Source organism: Propithecus coquereli, unplaced genomic scaffold (assembly GCF_000956105.1).
Source record: "Propithecus coquereli isolate 6110/MARCELLA unplaced genomic scaffold, Pcoq_1.0 Scaffold425, whole genome shotgun sequence".
NCBI lineage: Eukaryota > Metazoa > Chordata > Mammalia > Primates > Indriidae > Propithecus > Propithecus coquereli.
This window is the reverse complement of record NW_012150008.1, coordinates 317,566-336,720: the sequence shown is the minus strand read 5'-3', so window position 1 is coordinate 336,720 and position 19,155 is coordinate 317,566. Positions and strand designations below refer to the sequence as shown.

Sequence of the window (19,155 nt, the reverse complement as noted above, 5' to 3'; positions counted from 1 at the left end):
TTTATGTTTTTACATGTCTTGTCAACCTTGTGGAACAAGATGGGAAGTTTTAGTGCATTTTATTTTATACTCTAGAACAGTTTAAATACCACGGGAATTGTTTGTGTTGTTTTTTAAACATTAAAGTATTGAACTATACTTTTTGGCTTATTTCATGGCTATTAATCTATTCAAGGTTTTTGGCTTCTTAGTTAATTTTGTTTTTATTAATAATACTATCCCCTGGCTAGTCCTACATTTTAACAAATGCTTTTCTTCTAACCGGCTTACTCTAGGTGTCAGATAAAGTGAGAGCTCCTCGTCAACAATGCCGCATGTCCTTATATTCTTACATAGGGAGTGGTGAACTACCATGTTACCTTGTGCATCACAAACCTTTCACTTCTGAGTTTGTTTGAAGTCTTCCGTCTGCTCCAAAATCTGTAGGTTTGACCTGTTAATTTTATTAATACTTGCAGTTTAATATGACAGTTCATAGGGAAACCTTTACCTTAATGGCTAGCATTTATTTAGCACTAACTATATGCCAGGGATTTTGTGCTAAACCCTTGAAATGGATTAGTTAACATGTTTTTCAAATCAAGTGTTTTAAATGGGAGAGTAACATGAATATACATTTTTATTTTTAAAAGAGGCTGCTAAATGTTAAAAATGTACTTGAGAGAAGCAAGAGGGACAACAGTTATAGAATTGCAGAAAGCAAATTAAGATGGTCGCTTTATGGACTATGATGATGGGACATAAGCTGGAAAAAAGTGAATCGATTCTAGAGCCATTTAAAATAATGGCTCTATGGGACTTGGTGGTATGGGAGCGAGGAGGGAACAATTGAGGACGACTCTCCAGTATGAATTCGCTGATGATGAGCAAGATGCACACTCTGCCTGAAGGCTTTCCCACATTCTTTACATTCATAGGGCCTTTCTCCAGTATGAATTCTCTTATGTAGCGTAAGATGGGCAATCTGGCTGAAAGCTTTGCTACACTCCTTACACTCGTAAGGCTTCTCTCCTGTGTGAATTCTCTGATGGAGAGTAAGGGATTTACGATGGCTAAAGGCCTTCGCACAAACACTACATTCGTAAGGTTTCTCACCAGTATGACATCTTTGATGACAAATCAGAGATGCTTTCTGCCTGAATGCCTTCCCACATTCAAGACACTCATATGGTCTTTTGCCAGTGTGGAGCCTCTGATGCTGAACGAGATACGAGCTGTCGCTAAAGGCCTTCCCGCATTCAATACATTCATAAGGCTTCTCACCACTATGAACTCGCTGGTGTTGAACGAGGTGTGCAATCTGACTGAAGGCCTTACCACATTCCTTACATTCATAAGGTTTCTCTCCAGTGTGTATTTTCTGATGTTGCACAAGGTGTGCATTTTGGCTGAAGGTTTTGCTGCATTCCTTACACTCATAAGGTTTCTCTCCAGTATGAATCCGCTGGTGATGAGCAAGGTGTGTGCTCTGCCGGAAAGCTTTCCCACATTCCTTACATTCATAGGGTTTCTCTCCAGTATGGACTCTTTGATGAAGAGTAAGGGAGCCACGGTGGCTAAAAGCTTTCTCACAGATATCACATTCATAAGGTTTCTCTCCTGTATGAACTCTCTGATGTACTGTCAGGGATGAGCCATGGCTAAAAGCTTTCCCACACACATTACATTTGTAAGGTCTCTCTCCAGTATGAATTCTCTTATGTTGAATAAGTCCTATGTGATCAGTGAAAGCCTTCCCACAATCAACACAGTCAAAGGGTTTCTCTCCAGTATGGTAGTATCGTCGATGACGTATCAGAGAAGCGTTCTGCCTGAATGCTTTCCCACAGTCAATACATTCATAAGGTCTTTTCCCAGTGTGAATCCTTCGATGATGAGCTAGGGATGAACAATCACCAAAAGCCTTCCCACACTCAATACATTCATAGGGCTTCTCTCCAGTGTGAACCCTCTGATGTTGAGCAAGGTGTGCAAGCTGGCTGAAGGCTTTATTACACTGCTTACATTGATAAGGTTTTTCTCCAGTATGAACTCTCTGATGTTGAACAAGATGAGCATTCTGGCTGAAAGCCTTCCCACATTCAATACATTCAAAGGGTTTTTCCCCTGTGTGTATTCTCTGATGTTGAGCAAGGTGGGCACTCTGGCTAAAGGCCTTTCCACATTCAATACATTCATAGGGTTTCTCTCCAGTATGAATTCTTTGATGAAGAGTAAGGGTTGAGATTTTGCTGAACATTTTCTCACAGTCATTACATTTTAAAAGTTTCTTTTCTCCATAGACTTGCTTGTGTTTTTTTACAACTGAATGTGTTTTTGAGCTTTTCTTATCTGAATCAAAATTATATATCCTCTTTTCCATGGGAAAAACCTGCTTTATGTAAGATAATGTATTCAGATGAAAAACTGTCCCAGATTTGTTAGAGTAGTCTCTTTTCTCAGTAAGGTTATCTATACGAGTGATTATTTCTTGCCTAAAGTGGGTCCTCTGACTTACCGGCTCCCTCTCTGACAGGTCTTGACATTTCCAGTTTTCCCCTAAAGTGGAATATTCGAGGTCATAGCTTGTAAGTGTTTCCATTATTATTGCCTGGGGTAATTTTTCTTCATAAACATCCTGCTTTGGAGATAATTCCTTAGTCACCCATACATACTCCAAGTCTGAAAGATATTAAGAAAGCAAATGTCTCCTTTATTAAATGCTAGAAGAATGGAAACCTCAAAAATGAAACCAAGTGAATCAAACAGTTACTGAGGCCCACAAAAGGTACATTTTTTTTTTTTTTTTTGAGACAGGATCTCACTATGTTGTCCAGGCTGGCCTTGAACTCCTGGGCTCAAGCAATCCTCCCACCTCAGCCTCCCGAGGAGCTGGGACTACAAGGGCATACCACTGTGCCTGCCTTAGCATGTTAACAGTTTTTAGGTAAGAACAGGTGATGCAATCATCCTTTCATTCCTGCAATAAATCTTCGCTGGTTATAATGTATTATTTTAATAAGATCTTTGAAGACTTTACATCCATATTCATAACTGGGATTTGTAATTTCCTTTTTTGGTGCTATTTTGATTTTAGTATCAAATGTTATGTTGTTTTCATAAACAAAAAATTTTAAGCTGTACTTTTTATTCTCTATTCTGGAATAATTTAAACAATGTTGGTAATATTTTTCCTTACAGGTTTCACATAAAATTAATTTGTAAAACTATTTGGGGATGTGGCTTCTTTTCTTGGGGGAGGCAGTTCATATACAACTTTCTATATTTCTTTCATGATAACTGGTCTATTTAAATTTTCTGCCTCCTCTGGTGTCAGTTATGATTAATTTGTATTTTCATATTCTCCCAGAATATCATCTTTCTGTTTTTCGAATTATTTACAGAGTTGAGGAAAATAGATTCATACGGTTCTTTTAAGTTCTTATGCATCTGTGGTTATCCTTGTCTCTTTTTTGTGTTTTCTCTCATTTGCCCTGACATATATATATTATTGGCTTTCTAAAGAAGTACATATAAGACTGGATTTATTTTCAGTAGATCTACTGTTTTCTTATTCATTTATTCCTACTTTTATTTCTAGAAGTACAAAATAACTATATATAACTTATTTTAATTTACTAAAATTCATTTTGTTTTTTTCCTAATATCTTGAATTGGATGCTTATTTATTTTAATTATTTCTTATTTATTACTGTACATAGTTAGGGCTACAGTAACCTACCAAAAATACTCTTCTTGAAACTGTAAGAACTGAAAGCAGGAAAAGCCATCCCACAAGCCACAAAATAAACTGTGACCATCTCATTGAGGCTCATTTCTTTGCAATATATATCCACGGTCTCTTATCTAGCTTTCTAAACCAGAAAATAGCTCTGAAGCAAAATAGGGAAATAAGAAAAAAAAATTTGAATAGCATAAACTAAGCCCAAAATCCCACTGAGTACAATGTAAATGGAGAAATGATGGACATAGGGGAAGAAGGTAATATTTGTGAACTAATTTCTTCATCTTTCATATGGGTATCAAAAGATGAAGTTCTGAATTTCAAGTGGATGAATTTCAAAATACAGATTTTAAAAAAATAAAGACATAAGTAAAGGTAACAATGTATAGAACTAAAAACCTTTCCAGTTCAAGGGCTGAGGTGGTGTAAAGGGGAAAGAGAGGAAACACAGACATACTAAAACATCAAAGCAAGAATAAATAACAGGCTGGGCACAGTGGCTAGCACCTGTAATCCCAGTGCTTTAGGAGGCTGAAGTGGGAGCATCACTTTGTGACCAGGAGTTCAAGACCAGCAACATAGTGAGATCCTGTTGCTACAAAAATTAAAAATTAGCCAGGCATAGTGGTGCGTCCTATCTACTCAGAAGGCTGAGGTTGGAGGATCCCTTGAGCCCAGGAGTTTGAGGTTACAGTGAGCTATGACTGGGCCACTGCACTTCAGCCTGGGTAACAGAGTAGGACCCTATCTCATTCATAAATAAGTAAAGGAACAAATAACAAATGAAACAAAAAAGATAAAAATAATTAAAGGCAGAGAGAAGAACATAGATACAATATATATTAACACAATAAACTCACCTTTTAAAGAAAGGAAAATATTTAAACCAGTTCAAAAACTAAACACAAATTTGTCTAAAAAATTCAGAAATGCTTAAAATCAGGGATGCTTACCATAATATGGTACTTGAGCAGAACTAGGTAAGTATCAGTGGCACAAGGGTTCAGAAATAGACCCTGGTATGTATCAGAAATCAGTAAAGGTAAAGGAGGTAGTCATACCAGTTGGGAAGAAAAGAAACATTCAAAAACTGGTATTAGAACAAGTTTCAATTAGGGAGGGAGCTTGAGAAGTGTTTTACAACAAATATCAGAGAGAAGAACATCTTGAAAATAGATTCTCCATCTCTTGGTATCTTGTACTCACCTGGCCACAGGCCTCCGGTGATCTCTCCTTTCATCACCCAGGGTTCTTTCTCTTGCTCCAATAAGGAGATCACATCTGGCTTAGAAATACAAAGACCTGCATATAAAAAAAGATATAAAAACTGGTTAAGCTGTGAGTAATCCAGAGCTATGATCCAGTCCAAATGGTCTCAAGGCCATTTTCTAGGAAAATGCTGATAAAGGCACAAAGACTGCTGAGTCATGGAGAAGTGGAAGAAAGAAGGTAGGCTTACCTACTGAAACCAGATTCCTGTAGTTTTCCAACATCACCTTCCGGTACAGACTTCTCTGAGCAAGATTCAGCCACTCCCACTCATCTTGGGAGAAGTCTATGGCCACATCTCTGAAAGTCACCAAACCCTAAAATGACACAAATATAATTTTTCCCAGTGTGGCCCTAGGGTAAAGAGCTATGCTGTTCTTACTTTGGGAAAAAACATTGTGCTTAAGCAACTGCACCAAGGGTCTAAATGATCCAGGTCAGGTAGTTACTGGACAGCTTCTCTACCTAGCTATATAATACGTATTAGGAAAAAGAAAAAATGAGATACTCTCTGCTCCTCAAACATTTACAATTCTATGGTGGTAAGAATACATTCTCACATGAAAAAACGTTGATTACATTCAAAACAGGATATAATCATGTGCTAAATTATGTTACTTATGTTAGGAGCTGAATCACTTCTCTACATGAAGAAATTAAAGAGCTCTGGGACTGTTAAGGAAAGTTGCTGACCTGATGAATATGATTTCAATCTCCACAGTATTTTCTAAGAAATCTTAGTGCTCTTGAGATGTTAAGAGGTATGCCTAAAAAATGAAAGAAAGTAAAGAAAAACACCTAGCAAGACTCTTTTCTTTTGAAATAAAAATATTTGTATTAGGAGAGAAGAACACATTTGCAAAGTTGTTTTTTGGTAATTTCCTGGGAAGTATCAGAAGAAATCGTGTGATATGAGCACATGTTGAGCAATCTGTGCTTTCTTACATGAGCTGCTTTCCTAACCAACCAGCAAGGTGATCCACTCCATGAATGCTGACAGATTTTCTATTTATTTTGTGATTTTACTTATATCTAAGTAAAATAGTTTTAAGTAAATGCCAGTCTTGAATGAAACTAGAAAAAAGGTCTGATTACACTAAAGAATTCAGACTCTGGTATGGACTAGCTGAGTGATCTTAGCCAAGTTAATTAACTCCCCTGCGCTTCAGTTTGCCCATCTGAAAAATGGGAATAATTTTAGTATGTACCTCACAGTAGCACTGTGAGAATTAAAGAAACAGGCATAAAGTACCTGGCACAAAGTGACTGCTCAACAGTTGTTGCCTATGATAGTGAAGAAGGAAGGAAGGGAAAGAGAGGAAGAAGAAGAGCCCAAAAAGAACAGGTGAAACCTTTGGTTTAATACTTCAATAAAAGTTTATTTTATCTACCTGCAATATACTACAGTAGTTAAGACAAGACATGGTCTCCAGAATCCAGACTACCTACGTTCAAATACTGTTCTGTTCAATAAGTCTAAGCTATTAGTTTTGTTTTCAACCATTGAACACATTTTGAAGAATTCGAGAGAACAGTCTACTGTATTTACGTACAGTATTAACCATTTCTGTCGCCCTTCCTTCAGCCTGATGTTCTAAGTTCTCTTCTGGTTTAATTTCTATCTGAAGAACTTCCCTTAGCAATCATTTCAGAATTCTAGCAATAAATTCTCTTAGTTTCCTTCATATGAGAAACTTTATTTCACTTTCATTCCCAAAGTCTATTTTCACTGGACATAGAATTCTGGGTTGATAGTTATTTTCTTTGAGCACTTGTAAAAATTTGTTCTACTTCCTTTGGAAGCTTCCATGAAGAAATCCGTAGTCATTCAAATCACTGTTGCCCTGTGTGTTACGCATCATTATTCTCTGGCTGCTTTGTGAGCTATTTTTCTTTGTCTTTAGTTTTCAGCAGTTTGGTTATCAAGCTTCCAGGCAGGGATTTCTTTGAGTTTATCACATTGGGGTTTGCTGAGCTTCATGGATCCAAAGGTTTATTATAACTGTCATTAAAAGTTTGGAAATGTTTAATGATTATATGTTCAAAAAAAATTTTTTTTTTTTTAAACTCTGCTTTCTCTTCTCCTTTTCGAATTCCAGTGATACACATGTCAGATGTTTTGGTATTATACCAGAGGGCCCTGAGACTTTGTTTGATCTTTTCTTCTGTTGTTCATGTTAGATAATTTCTATTTATCTTCAAGTTCACTAACTCATTCCTCTGTCATCTCTATTTTCCCATTAAGCCCATCCTGTGAGTTTCATTTGGTTCTATTTTTCCAATCTTGTTTATAATTTCTATTTCTTTGCTGAGATTTTGTTTTTCCATTGTTTCAAGAGTGTCCAACCTTACTTGGAGCATTTTATAATTAATAGCTGCTTTAAAATCTTTATTCGACATTTGAGTCATATCAATGTTAATATTTGCTGTCTTTTCCTCTGTGAATTGAGATTTTCCCGGTTTTTCCTCGCTGAGTAACTTTGGATTTTATCCTGGACATTTTGGGTATTATGTTATGAAACTCTGAGTCTTGTTTAAATCCTACATAGAATATTGATACTTTGTTTAGACAGAAAATTCAAGCCAGCTTTCTGTGAGCTGTATTTCAACATCAGCTCCATTTCCAAAACCTGTGCAGTGATATTTGTCCCTGTCCTGCTTGTGCATCAGCAGTGGCCAGCCTGAGATCAGGACCGTGGTCTATCCCTGTGTTCACTTCTCAAAGGCTAGTACGCTCTTTGGGGTCAGACACACACATGAGCAGCTCAGAGCAAGCGCAGGAATTCACAAACGATGTTATGTGATTGATTTGAAAAGCCCCTCCCTCTCCTTAATTTCTCCAGTAACTTTCATTTTCTCTAGGACTCCCTTTATCCATCCTCTGGCCTTACCTGGGGCTTATTCATTCCATTCCACTGTATATTTCCCACGACTGTACCCACCCCTGGGGCCAAGCAGGGAGAGGACAAAAACAGAAAAAAGCAAAGAGGGTTTACCACACCCTCTTGGGAACATAGCTTTTCTGAACAGAGAGGAAATTTTTCTTCCCTCGGAGTGTCAGAGTTTTGCAGACCCCCCATTTCTACTATCAGGACACAAGAAAACATAAAATATTTTATTTTTTATTTTTTTAGAGACAGGGTCTCACTCTATTGTGAGGATGGAGTGCAGTGGTATGATTTTAGCTCAATGTAACCTCTAACTCCTGGGCTCAAACGATCCTGCTTTAGCCTCCCAAAGGGCTGGGATTACAGAAGTGAGCCATTGCACCCCAAAAGAAAATTTTCTCCCCTCTTCTCCCCTGAGCGCTAGGAGATCCCTTTTCCACCCCTTGAGCCTGAGCTAGAGGGCTTCTCCAGCTCTTTGTGTTCATGCCAACACGCACTTCCAGGGTATGCTAAATCCACAATACCAGAAGATAACAGAGGGACAAAAAAGTAAACACACTACAGTTTGGTGGTACTTCAAATTGTGGGCTCTTCCCCATCCTGCCTGCTAGCATTTACTTTTCAGGACCTCACACTGCTGCTCCAGGCATGCTGTCCTTGTTTTATGGGAGCTGTCAGTGGGAAAGATAGGTAGAGTGTGCTTAGTCCATCTTACCCAGAACCAGGACTCTCTCAAATTCAGTGTAAATTATTTTTAAAATTATTATTCCACTGGAAATAAAATGCAAACATACATTATACTGTAGTTCTTCAATTTATGTATGTACGTATATATGAAGAACTTAGTCATTCTTCAACAATAAGCAAATAGTAGCTTACATAGCTAACGTTTATATAGTGCTGACCATATTCCAGATACATTTCTAAATACTTAAAACTAAATTAACTCACTCATCCTTACAACAGTCCTATAAATTAGGTACTATTATTATCCCCATTTTATGGTTGAGGAAACTAAAATTAAGTAATTGAAATTAAGTCAACATACCTAGTATATAGTGAAGCTAGATTTGGTACCTAGGCGGTCTGGTTCCAGAGTCCATATTATTAACCTTTATTAATTGTACTCTGCCACTCTTAAAATATTTTCCTCTGGCAAATGACAATAATGCTTTTGTTTAAAAAGTTTAAATGCTCTAAGAAACAAGTTCCATTGGTAGTGCATGCTTTTTGGCACTGTATCTAAGAAAAGGTGTGGTGCTATTGCCATAAGTTGTTTGTTGTGTCTCTGATATAAAATAAAAAAAATTTATTCCAAGTTATTTTTTATTTAATTTTCTAAGCTTATAAATCAAATTCAATAATTTCTTACAATGATGAATTTGCTAGTGAAACCAGGTTAGCAGTTTACTTTAATCAGAACACGAACTGCAGCACTTAAACTTTTATTGTTGGTTGTAAAAATATTAAAATTAAAAATATTCCAGAACAGGGTCAGTTTGATAAACTCTAATCCACAAGGAATGAAAAACTAGGGATTTAGTCAAAGAAAATAATCAGAGATGACGGCAAAAACGCAACTACAAGAATGATTACTGTAAGACTCTCTGTTAAACAGCAAAACAATGGCAACAATTTACCTATGGAATTACAAGAGGCTGATTAAACAGGTTATGGTATTCGTCCCAGAAAGAAAAAACGATGTAGAACATTCCCTGGCCTTTTAAGATGCTCCTGGCTCCGTGGCCAAGTGCGGAGGGGAAACCTGTGTGTGCTCTGGCCAGAATGCCGCCTGTCCCTTCAAGATGCAACTCCGTAAATTCTCCCCAACTCTTCCTCCCCTCAGCAGTGGGCATGATTATGCAGGCTCTACCCCACGCAAGGATCTCTCACTAAGGAAGTAAGAAGCTAAAATACATTAGACTTCCTCTTGCCAGGTTGTGTGGCCTGTCACAGAGCTTCACTAGTCCAGAGGAAGGGCCACTATTATTTTCTAATTCACCCAAAGACACCATATACTTATCACATTATGTAAGTGCTTACTGCTTTTTCATTTTTCCAACAGATTATGAGCTCTCTGAGAACCAGGACTGGGACTTAGGGACTAAGCACATTGCAGCTTTCAAATTTTCTCCAAGGACTATGCTTCTGCTTTGTTAGAAAAGGTTGAGCACAGGGCAGGGCTCAGACTGGGTCGTTTCTTCAGTGAAAAATAAACACTGAGCAGGGAGAAGAGGAACCTCTGAGAGCACACTGGGCTGTCTCAGTCTGTCCCTCACTCCTGGTCCCCTCACTCATCAGAAAGGCAGGAAATGGGAAACAGGCCCCAGGGTGGAACTCTTAAGCAGACAATTTTCAGAAGAAAACATACATTACCAAATCCTGAAAAGCAAGACCGTATGTTAGCAGGGAGAGAGGGCATACTAACTCACCGGGGACATGACTTTAAGAAGTTCAATTCCTGTCACCTCCGCCTCTTCCTGGCTCTTCATTTGGAGAAGAGCTATACTTGGAGAAGGCAGAGCTGGAGAAGGAGAAAGGAGCAGTGAGAGACCAAGTACCACTAACGGCCACAGCACAGAAACCCTCCCTTCCCTTCAGCTCCTTCTGTCCTCCCTCACCTCCCACCTCCGCCCCGCCCCAAGTCCAGGCACTCGTTGGGGGACCTGCAGTTACAGCTGGGGTTTCCCTTTGCTCTGGGTTTTTGGGCTGAGCACATCTCTTGCCATCCCCCTACTCAGCCACCCGTTTATTAACATCAGACATGTGCTAAGTGCGCTGCACATAGTAACACTCTCTTTTAATCTCCAATCTTCAAAGAAAGTCAGGACATTGTCACTATTTTACCTATGAAAGCCATGGGAAGTGAAGCTCATAAATAATGGAACCCAGTCACCAAGCTATGTCTGCCCGACTCTACCACCCAAGTTATTTGCTGAGGTAGACACCAGAAAACAACAGAAAATATGCCCCCTGTGAAACTGGCCAGGATTTGTGCAGAGTGTGTAAGACTTAATTCCTTGGAGAATGCCATCTTCCCCCCAGAGAGGTGTTACCTTTGTTACAACAAAGAGCCCATCAGCTTGCAGATAATTAGACCAAAAATCATCACGAGACTCAGGTTCTTATTTTGCTTTGTGACAAGCTATAGTTTTGAAGAGGTTCCTTAACACCCCTGAGCCAAGTTTCTTTAATCAGGAAGAGGATAAAGTATTTGAATTAATTCTGGCTTCTTTCCTCTAAACTCCACTGCCTTCTCAAAGGATTATTATAATGACGATAGTAATGAACACTTACTGGACATTTATTATGTGACAGGGACTATACCAAATGCTTTATAGGTACAAGCTTATTTAATCGTATGACAATCCTGTGAGGTATATAACATTATCATCCCCATTTTACATAAAAACTGAGAGTTGTAAAGTTTAAGAAAAAACCCCAAAACCTGCTTAGTGGAGGTTTGGGGATATGAACTTGTGAAGTTATTCAACCTTCTCAGAGTCAGTTTCAACTGTCAAAAAGTGGTCAAGAATACCGACCTCAGGCAATTGTTGATGGGATCACATGACAGCTGGCACAGAGAGGAACTCTGGAGTCAGCCTGTTCTGGATCTGAATCCTGGCTCTTCTACTTACTGGTGGTTTGTTACTCTCTCTGTGCTTCAGTGTCCTCATCTATAAAAGGAAGATAAGGTATTAGTAGTTCCTACTTCCTAATGTTGTGAGGCTTGGTGTTAATACTCCCAAAAGGTCTTAGAACTGCATCTGGCATGTAGTGAGCACTTACCAAACATTAACTATTATTCCTGCATGCAAGACAACAAGCAAAGAACAATATGGCTATAAACAGCAATTCTTTCCCCTCTTTCATTACGGGGGAGGGTCAGAGGGAGGGAGAGAAATTAAAGGAATGACGATATTTTCCTTCGTTGACTAGAAAGTGACTATGCCATAGAAGGACTGGAATTTCTCAGCTTTTCTAGATGAGGCTGTCGATCTCACCTTCTTCCCAAGTCCCATCCCACCGCAATAAATGGGTAAAAAACTAAATGCTGAGATCTTTCTTGAAGAGCAACAGAGCACCCAGAGGTTGTAACAGGGAATGTCCTCTCCACGTGGCTCCCTGGCGACACCCCAAGGGCCTGGGTGGGGCGGGGCGGATCTGGTTAGGTGACCCCGGGCAAGTCAAGATCCCTCCCTAAACCCAGATCCACACTCTGGCCCAAGGCGACCCTCCAAATCTTTGGACTCCTGGGTCCACCAGCTTTAGAGGACAGCTCCCAAACCTCAAGTTCCACTCTCGCAGCTGCACCCACGCCACCTGTCACTCTTACCTCTGTACCGAGTCTCAACGGTCTCCGCTCCGCCCTGGCTCGTGGACGCGGGGACGCGTCCTGAGCTCCGCCCCTCCGTGTAAGGCGGCCGAGAACTGCTCTAGCTTCAGCTGCCCCGCATGGGCACCTTCCAGGCTCCAGGGCCTCGCGTCGTTGATTTGCGGGCGGGGCGGGTACTGAGTCTCCTGCAGGTGGCTTTCCTGCTCTCAGTCACGTAAGGGGCTTCAGTCATTCCAAGACGCACCGTCTTCCGCACGCTGCGGGGACACGAGCACAGACACGCACAGTCACCCCCTGCCGCCCACCGGACCCCTCTGACACAGGCACAGTCCCTTTCATACGCATAGCCGCCTCCTCCCGGCGGTCCCGCACCCACACCACGCCCGGTCAGTTAAAGAGTGGCCGAGCCACGCACGCACGTTCACGCCCACCCCTAGTCGCCGGCGGGACGCCGACCTCACCGCACGCTGTGAACCAGCAGTGGCGTCCAGCCACACGCGTCCTTCCCCTCAACGCCGGGCCGGAAGTGCGCTCGCCGGCAAAACCCTTCCGGAAGTGGGCGTGTCCGATCGCCGCAACGACCCCTGGGAAATGTAGTCTTGAACGCGGGCAGCCCTCTCCTGGTCCTCCTGATCAGAGTCGAGTCCCTGGGAAACCTTGCAGCCCCGGGCCTGGGTCCTGGAAGTACAGGCCACCCTCATCAGGCGAACCGCACCCCAGGCGCTTCTGGGAGCCGTCTCCAGGCTCCCGGTGCGCAGGCGCAGCTGTCAGCCATGGTAACTTAGAGCCCCGTCCCAGCCCGCAGGCGCGACGGCCCGTGGTGGGCGGGGTCGCAGGAGGCGTGGGCGCGCAGGCGCAGGCGTGTTGGCTTCCTCAGGAGAGGAAAACCACGGAGAGGGGCGGGGCTTAGGTGGCGGGGCGGGGCTTGGGCGGGGATTAGGCGGGGGCGCCTGTGGGACAGGAGAGTGAAGACAGTTGCATTTGCCTGGTGCTTTGTGCACTTGTGATTTGTGACTTTCTGACTGTGTGCATACGTAACCTGTTTTATTTCAAGCCAGTTATCGCTCTCTGATGGAATCTACTCCCCTTTCTCTCCCCCCGTTTTGTCTGTCCCTGCTAGAATCTCTGACAGCACACAGCTTCAGTCCTGTTGAGGATACATCCTCAGTGACGAAGAGAGTTGGCATGTACCTGCTAAGGAAAAAAAATCACTAAATTTAGCGTTAGCAGTCTCACCATGAAACAGCATGTCATGGGCTGAATGTGTCCTCCCAAAATGAGTGTGTTGAAGCCCTTACACCCAATGTGATGGTAGTAGGAGGCAGGGCCTTTGGGAGGTAACTGAGTTTAGATTAGGCCATGAGGGTGAGACCCTCACGATGGAATTAGTGCCCTTATCAGAAGAGGAAAGAGAGGTCTTTGTGCTCATGCACCAGTAGGAAAAGGCCATGTGAGCACACAGCAGGATGGAAGCCATCTGCAGGTCAAGAGGGCCCTCACCAAGATCAGAAGCTGCCAGCACTTAACCCCCCAGCCTCCAGAACTGTGAGAAATTCAGTCTGTTGTTTAACTCGCCCACTCTATGGTATTTTCTTATTGCGGCCCCAGCTGACCAAGACACATCACAGATATGGGTCCACCACACATCACCCAAAGACTAAGTCACCCTCCCACACACAGTCATTCAGGGCCACACAGTCACATCTAGACTCCAGCTTTCCTGGATCCAATTTTCCTCAGACTTCATAGACTCCATAATGAAACTAAGTCTAGCCGTGAAGATGCTTTCCTTAAGGAACTGCAAATGGCATCTTAGTGTTTGTAACATTTTATGGTTGATTATTTGAGTTGGATAAAAATGATATTAATACTCTCATTTTAGCTCTGACATACAAAGATCTTGGGAGCCTTCACTCCCATACTCACAACAAACTGAAAATCAACAACTTTTCTTAGATCCATCAGAGAACTGAGGACACAAAGGAAACTGCCACCCTGAAATTTAGAGACAGGCAAATACACAAATACATAAAATAGCAGCCAATATCAGCTTACCTTAAGCAGAAGCCACTGAAAACATAAATTGGTAGACACTTTTAATTGATAGTTTTTTTTTAATTTATTTATTTTTTATTTTTTTTATTTCAGCATATTATGGGGGTACAGATGTTTAGGTTACGTACATTGCCCTTGCCCCCCTTAATTGATAGTTTTGATGAATTGCTGGAGGCGTGGTGTGGACTAACTTGTGAGTTAAAAACTCCTAGGGGCCTCATCTTAGATGGGCACTCTCACTCTCATGAACTCTCCAGGAACCCCACCATGTTCTTACAATGAAGAAAGGAGGAAGAATCTCCTGTTTGGGGCAGGGGGAAGGGAGGAGTAACCAGAGCATTCTCCATAACAAATGCCTGCACTTCAAGGAAAACTACTTACTCTAGAGTCTTATTGGACCTGGGGAGAGGCAATTGGCCAGCTCTAGCCCCTCCAGATCCTTCCTGTCTCAGTAACAGCAGGATGAAAAAAGGCTAAGAAACACTTCTGAAGATCACAGCCCAAGGACTCAAGCCCACTAGAAACATGAGATTTAATCATAAGACTACAGAAACTTCTCTTCCCCAGTACTTCACTACCACACTGAGGGGACTCTGCTGTAATAGCTTTCTCAGTTGCAAGGCAGACTCTATTTAAGAAGGAGCTCTTACGCAAACCCAAACAGGGAGAAGGAAAAAAACAAAGAAACCAGAGGAAACTGAAGTCTCCAGCACCTACAGCTATGGCAAACATTAAACACAGCCCAGATCCTAGCCAGGATAACGTAAAACGTCACACCAAAAGCCAATTTCCTTCAGTATATACTATCTAGCACATCATTTCCAGCTTTCAGCAAGAAATTACAAGTCATTCTAAAGGCTGAGAAAAAACACAGCCTAAAGAAACAAAGCAAACATCAAAATTAGACTCAGATAGAGCAGAGTTTTTGGAATTATCAGACCAGGAATGTAAAATAACTATAATTAATATGTTAAGGTCATAATGGAAAAAGTAGACAACAAGCAAGAACAGATGGGTAATGTTAGCAGAGAGATGCAAAGTGTAAGAATCAAAAGGACATGTAAGAGATTGAAAACACTGTGATGGAAACGAAGATTGCCTTTGAAGGGCTCATCAGTAGAGTGGACATGCTGAGAAATCAGTGACTGAGCTTGAATATATGTTAATAGTAATTTCCCAAACTGAAATACAAAGAGGAAAAATTAGACTAGAATATCCAAAAACTGTGGGACGATTACAAAAGGTGAAATATGTATATAATCAAAGGACCAGAAGGAAAAGAAAGAGAAGGGAGAGGAAATATTTGAGGTAATGATGACTGAGAATTTTCTAAAGTTAATGACACCAAACCACAGATCCAAAAAGCTCAGAGAACACTGAGCAGGATAAATTCCAATACATACATACACACACGTACACACACACACATACATGTGCACACATATCTAGACGTATTATATTCTAGCTACAGAAAATCAAAGACAGAGGTAAAATTTTGAAGGAAGCCAGAGGGAGGAAAAACACCTTACTCTTACTCATAGAGGGACAAGGATAAGAATCACATCAGACTACTCATTAGAAACCACGCAAGCAATTGGTACTGATCAGTTCTGAAAGAAAGAAGGAAGGAGGAGGGAGAAAAGAAAGTGGGAGAGAGGGAGAAATGGGGAGAGTAAGAGGGAGAAACCATCAAGCAAAAAGAGAATGGAGTAAAATATTGCAGCTGTTGAAAGGAGGAAAAAAAAAGCCACTGACACAATTCTATATCCGGAAAAATTATCATTCAAAAGTGAAGGAGAAATTGGTCAAATAAAAGTAAAAAGGGGCCGGGCGCGGTGGCTCACGCCTGTAATCCTAGCTCTCTGGGAGGCCGAGGCGGGCGGATTGTTTGAGCTCAGGAGTTGAAACCAGCCTGAGCAAGAGCGAGACCCCGTCTCTACTAAAAATAGAAAGAAATTAATCGGACAACTAAAAATACATAGAAAAAATTAGCCAGGCATGGTGGCGCATGCCTGTAGTCCCAGCTACTTGGGAGGCTGAGGCAGAAGGATTGCTTGAACCCAGGAGTTTGAGGTTGCTGTGAGCTAGGATGATGCCACGGCACTCTAGCCTGGGTAACAGAGTGAGACTCTGTCTCAGAAAAAAAAAAAAAGTGAAAAGGATTTGCCACCAGTACACCTGCCTTACCAAAAAAAAATGTTAAAAGAAGTTCTTTGGAAAGAAAGAAAATGATATAGGTAAGAAATTCATATATACATAAAGAAAGGAAGAGTATCAGAGAAGGAATAAATTAAGGTGAAGCAAATGTTTGATTATTCTTAATTGATCTAATAGGTAACTGTTCAAAGTAATAACAGCAACAATATATTGATGATTATAGCCTGTAGATAAGTAAAATGGATGACAGCAATATTATAAGGGATGGGAGGGAGAAACTGGAAATACTCTTTGTTATAGGGTACCTGCAATGCCTGGGTATCAATAAGTGTTACTTGAAAGTGGACTTAGGTTAGTTGTAAATACTGCAAACTTTAGAGAACCCAATAAAAGTTAAATAAAAAGTGTAACTGATGTACTAAGAGAAGAGAGAAAATTGAATAATATGAAATTCCCATTTAAAACCAGAGAGGGCAGAAGAGTTGGAAGTAAAACAATATTGATTATGTAAACTGATCATCAATCTGGCAACCTTCCTCTCTTATAGATTCTAATTTGGTTTTATGGGTAGATGTTCATATTATCTGCCAATAATTCTAGTTATATCTGTTTTCTTGCTATCATTAAGTCTCGTAATTGCTTTTTTCTCCTTAGAGAATGGCCAGGACCTCCAGTACTATGTTCAACAGTAGCAGAATTTAATGTAATTATATATATGGTTGGATTTAAGTTCATCATTTTGCTATTTTATCTTTTTTTACCACCTATTTTCAGTTTCTTTATTCCTCCTTTTCTGACTTCTTTTGGTTAGCTAAATATTTTTTAGAATTCCATCTTAATTAATTTATTGACCTTTTAGCTATGACTCTTTCCAGTTAGTCTATTTTACATTTATATCACATTCATATATTTTAGTGGTTGCTGAAGGAATTACAGTATACATCCTTAACTTTTCAATGTGCTTGAAGTTAACATTTTACCCCTTCACCTGAAACACAAGAATGTTGTGATCACATAGTTCTCCGTGTGCCCCATCACTTATGCTATGGTTTTAAACAGTTTTAAAAACTGAAAGAATAAATGTTAAGTTTTTATATTAACCCACATATTTACCAATTCTGGTCCTCTTCATTTCTTCCTGAAGATCCAAGTTATCATCTAATGTTTACATCAAGCCTGAGGAAATTCCTTTCAGCATTTGTTGTCATGTAGCTTTGTTAGCCACAAATTCATAGTTTTTGTGTATCTGAAAACGTCTTTATCTTGCCTTCATTTCTGAAGGATATTTTCTGTGGCTGTAGAATTCTACATTGAAAGGTTCTCCCAATGCTCCACCCACCCAGCACTTAAAGTGTCATTCCATTGTCCTCTGTTTCTGATTATAAAAGCCAGCCATCATTAAAATTATGTAATGCATAATTTTTCTTTGGCCACTTTCAAGGCGTTCTTTTCATCTTTGGGTTTCAGCAGATTCATAATTATGTGCCCAGGTGTGGTTTTTCTTTGTATTTATCCTGCTTGTGATTTTATGACATTCTTAAATGTGGAAATATGTAATTTTCACAAAATTTGGGAAATTTATAGACACTATTCAAACAGGTTTCTATTCCATCCCTTTTCCCCTCCTTTTGTAACTCCAATTATATTAATATGTGTGTTATACCTTTTGACATTATCACGAATCACTGAAGCACTGTTCAGTCCTTTTAATTTCTTTCAATTCTGCTTCAGATTAAATAATTTCTATTTATCTATAATCAACTTCATTGACTCCTCTGCTACCTATAATTTCCTGTTAAACCTATACAATGAATTTTTACTTACAAATATTGTATTTTTCAGTTTTGAAGTTTCCATTTCCAAACTGATTTACTCATTTGCTGCAATTACCATCTGTTCACCCATTAAGAACATATTTTCCTTTATATCATTTAGAATAATTATATAGGAGCTTTAACATTGTTTGCCAATTCAAATATTTGAATTATCTCAAGATTGATATTGGTTGCTTTTTCTCTTGAATATGGCTTATGTTTTCTTCTTTTTGTATATCTAATAATTTTTACTGTATGAATAATACACTGTAGAGTTTCTGTTGTGTTCCTTTGAAGAGTGCTGACTTTTGGTTTGTTTTAGTAGGCAGTTCACTTGGTTGAACTCAATCTCCAAACTCTGTCTCCCTGAGGCAGGTAGTGCTAAAGTTTTTGTAGGGATGGTTGGAGTCTGTCCAGTACTTGCACAGAGAAGGGATTGCCCAGAAATTTTGTACCTTAAATGCTGGGGAAGGCTTAACGAACAGTGAGAAAAACCATATTAAAAACTGGAAGAAGTGGGATTCTTATTATGTAGTGGCAGAAATTTTATCAAGCCTATTATCAGCAGTTAATGTGGGAAGAATAATAGGGTGATCTAGCTAAGGAGATTTGGAAGCCATGGGTTAAATGTGCTGTTGTTGTTTCTGTTTTCTTGCTGCTTATAGAAACATGCAAAAGAAGAGATATAAATTGAGGAAAGGACTGTTAATAAAGAACCAGAACATAGGGTTTTGAAAATTCTCAGCCTCTGTAGATGGCAAATACTAAAATCAAGAAATGGCTTCCAAGCAAAGATAAAATCCAGGATACTTCTAGAAATACTGTTCTAAAAAATAAACTAAGCGCATGACTACAGAATGTTCTGTTAGAACCTCAGAAAGATCTAAGCCAGTATCTCAGGGTTCTATTTAA

General features: G+C 40.1%; 1 protein-coding gene across 1 annotated transcript; it reads right to left on the bottom strand.

Annotated features, from left to right (window-relative positions):
* Window positions 1-608: 608 nt before the first annotated feature.
* On the bottom strand, window positions 609-12,248 carry ZNF470 (zinc finger protein 470). The gene is made up of 6 exons (XM_012653617.1): window positions 12,218-12,248; window positions 11,424-11,558; window positions 10,314-10,405; window positions 5,184-5,310; window positions 4,931-5,026; window positions 609-2,661 (listed from the first exon to the last, which is right to left on the bottom strand). The coding sequence occupies exons 3-6, from the start codon at window positions 10,371-10,373 to the stop codon at window positions 791-793; spliced, it is 2,154 nt and encodes a 717-aa protein (XP_012509071.1). The 5' UTR covers window positions 10,374-10,405; window positions 11,424-11,558; window positions 12,218-12,248; the 3' UTR covers window positions 609-790.
* Between the last annotated feature and the right edge of the window lie 6,907 nt (window positions 12,249-19,155).

What these genes read in the sequence shown, in the direction of transcription:
- ZNF470 (XM_012653617.1), bottom strand. Translation starts at nt 10,373, where the DNA reads ATGAAGAGCCAGGAAGAGGCGGAGGTGACAGGAATTGAACTTCTTAAA. An exon ending in TTCTTAAAGTCATGTCCCCG is followed by an intron (nt 5,311 to 10,313) that starts GTGAGTTAGTAT and finishes GTGTCATTTTAG; the next exon opens with GGTTTGGTGACTTTCAGAGA. An exon ending in CAGGAATCTGGTTTCAGTAG is followed by an intron (nt 5,027 to 5,183) that starts GTAAGCCTACCT and finishes TTTTATATGCAG; the next exon opens with GTCTTTGTATTTCTAAGCCA.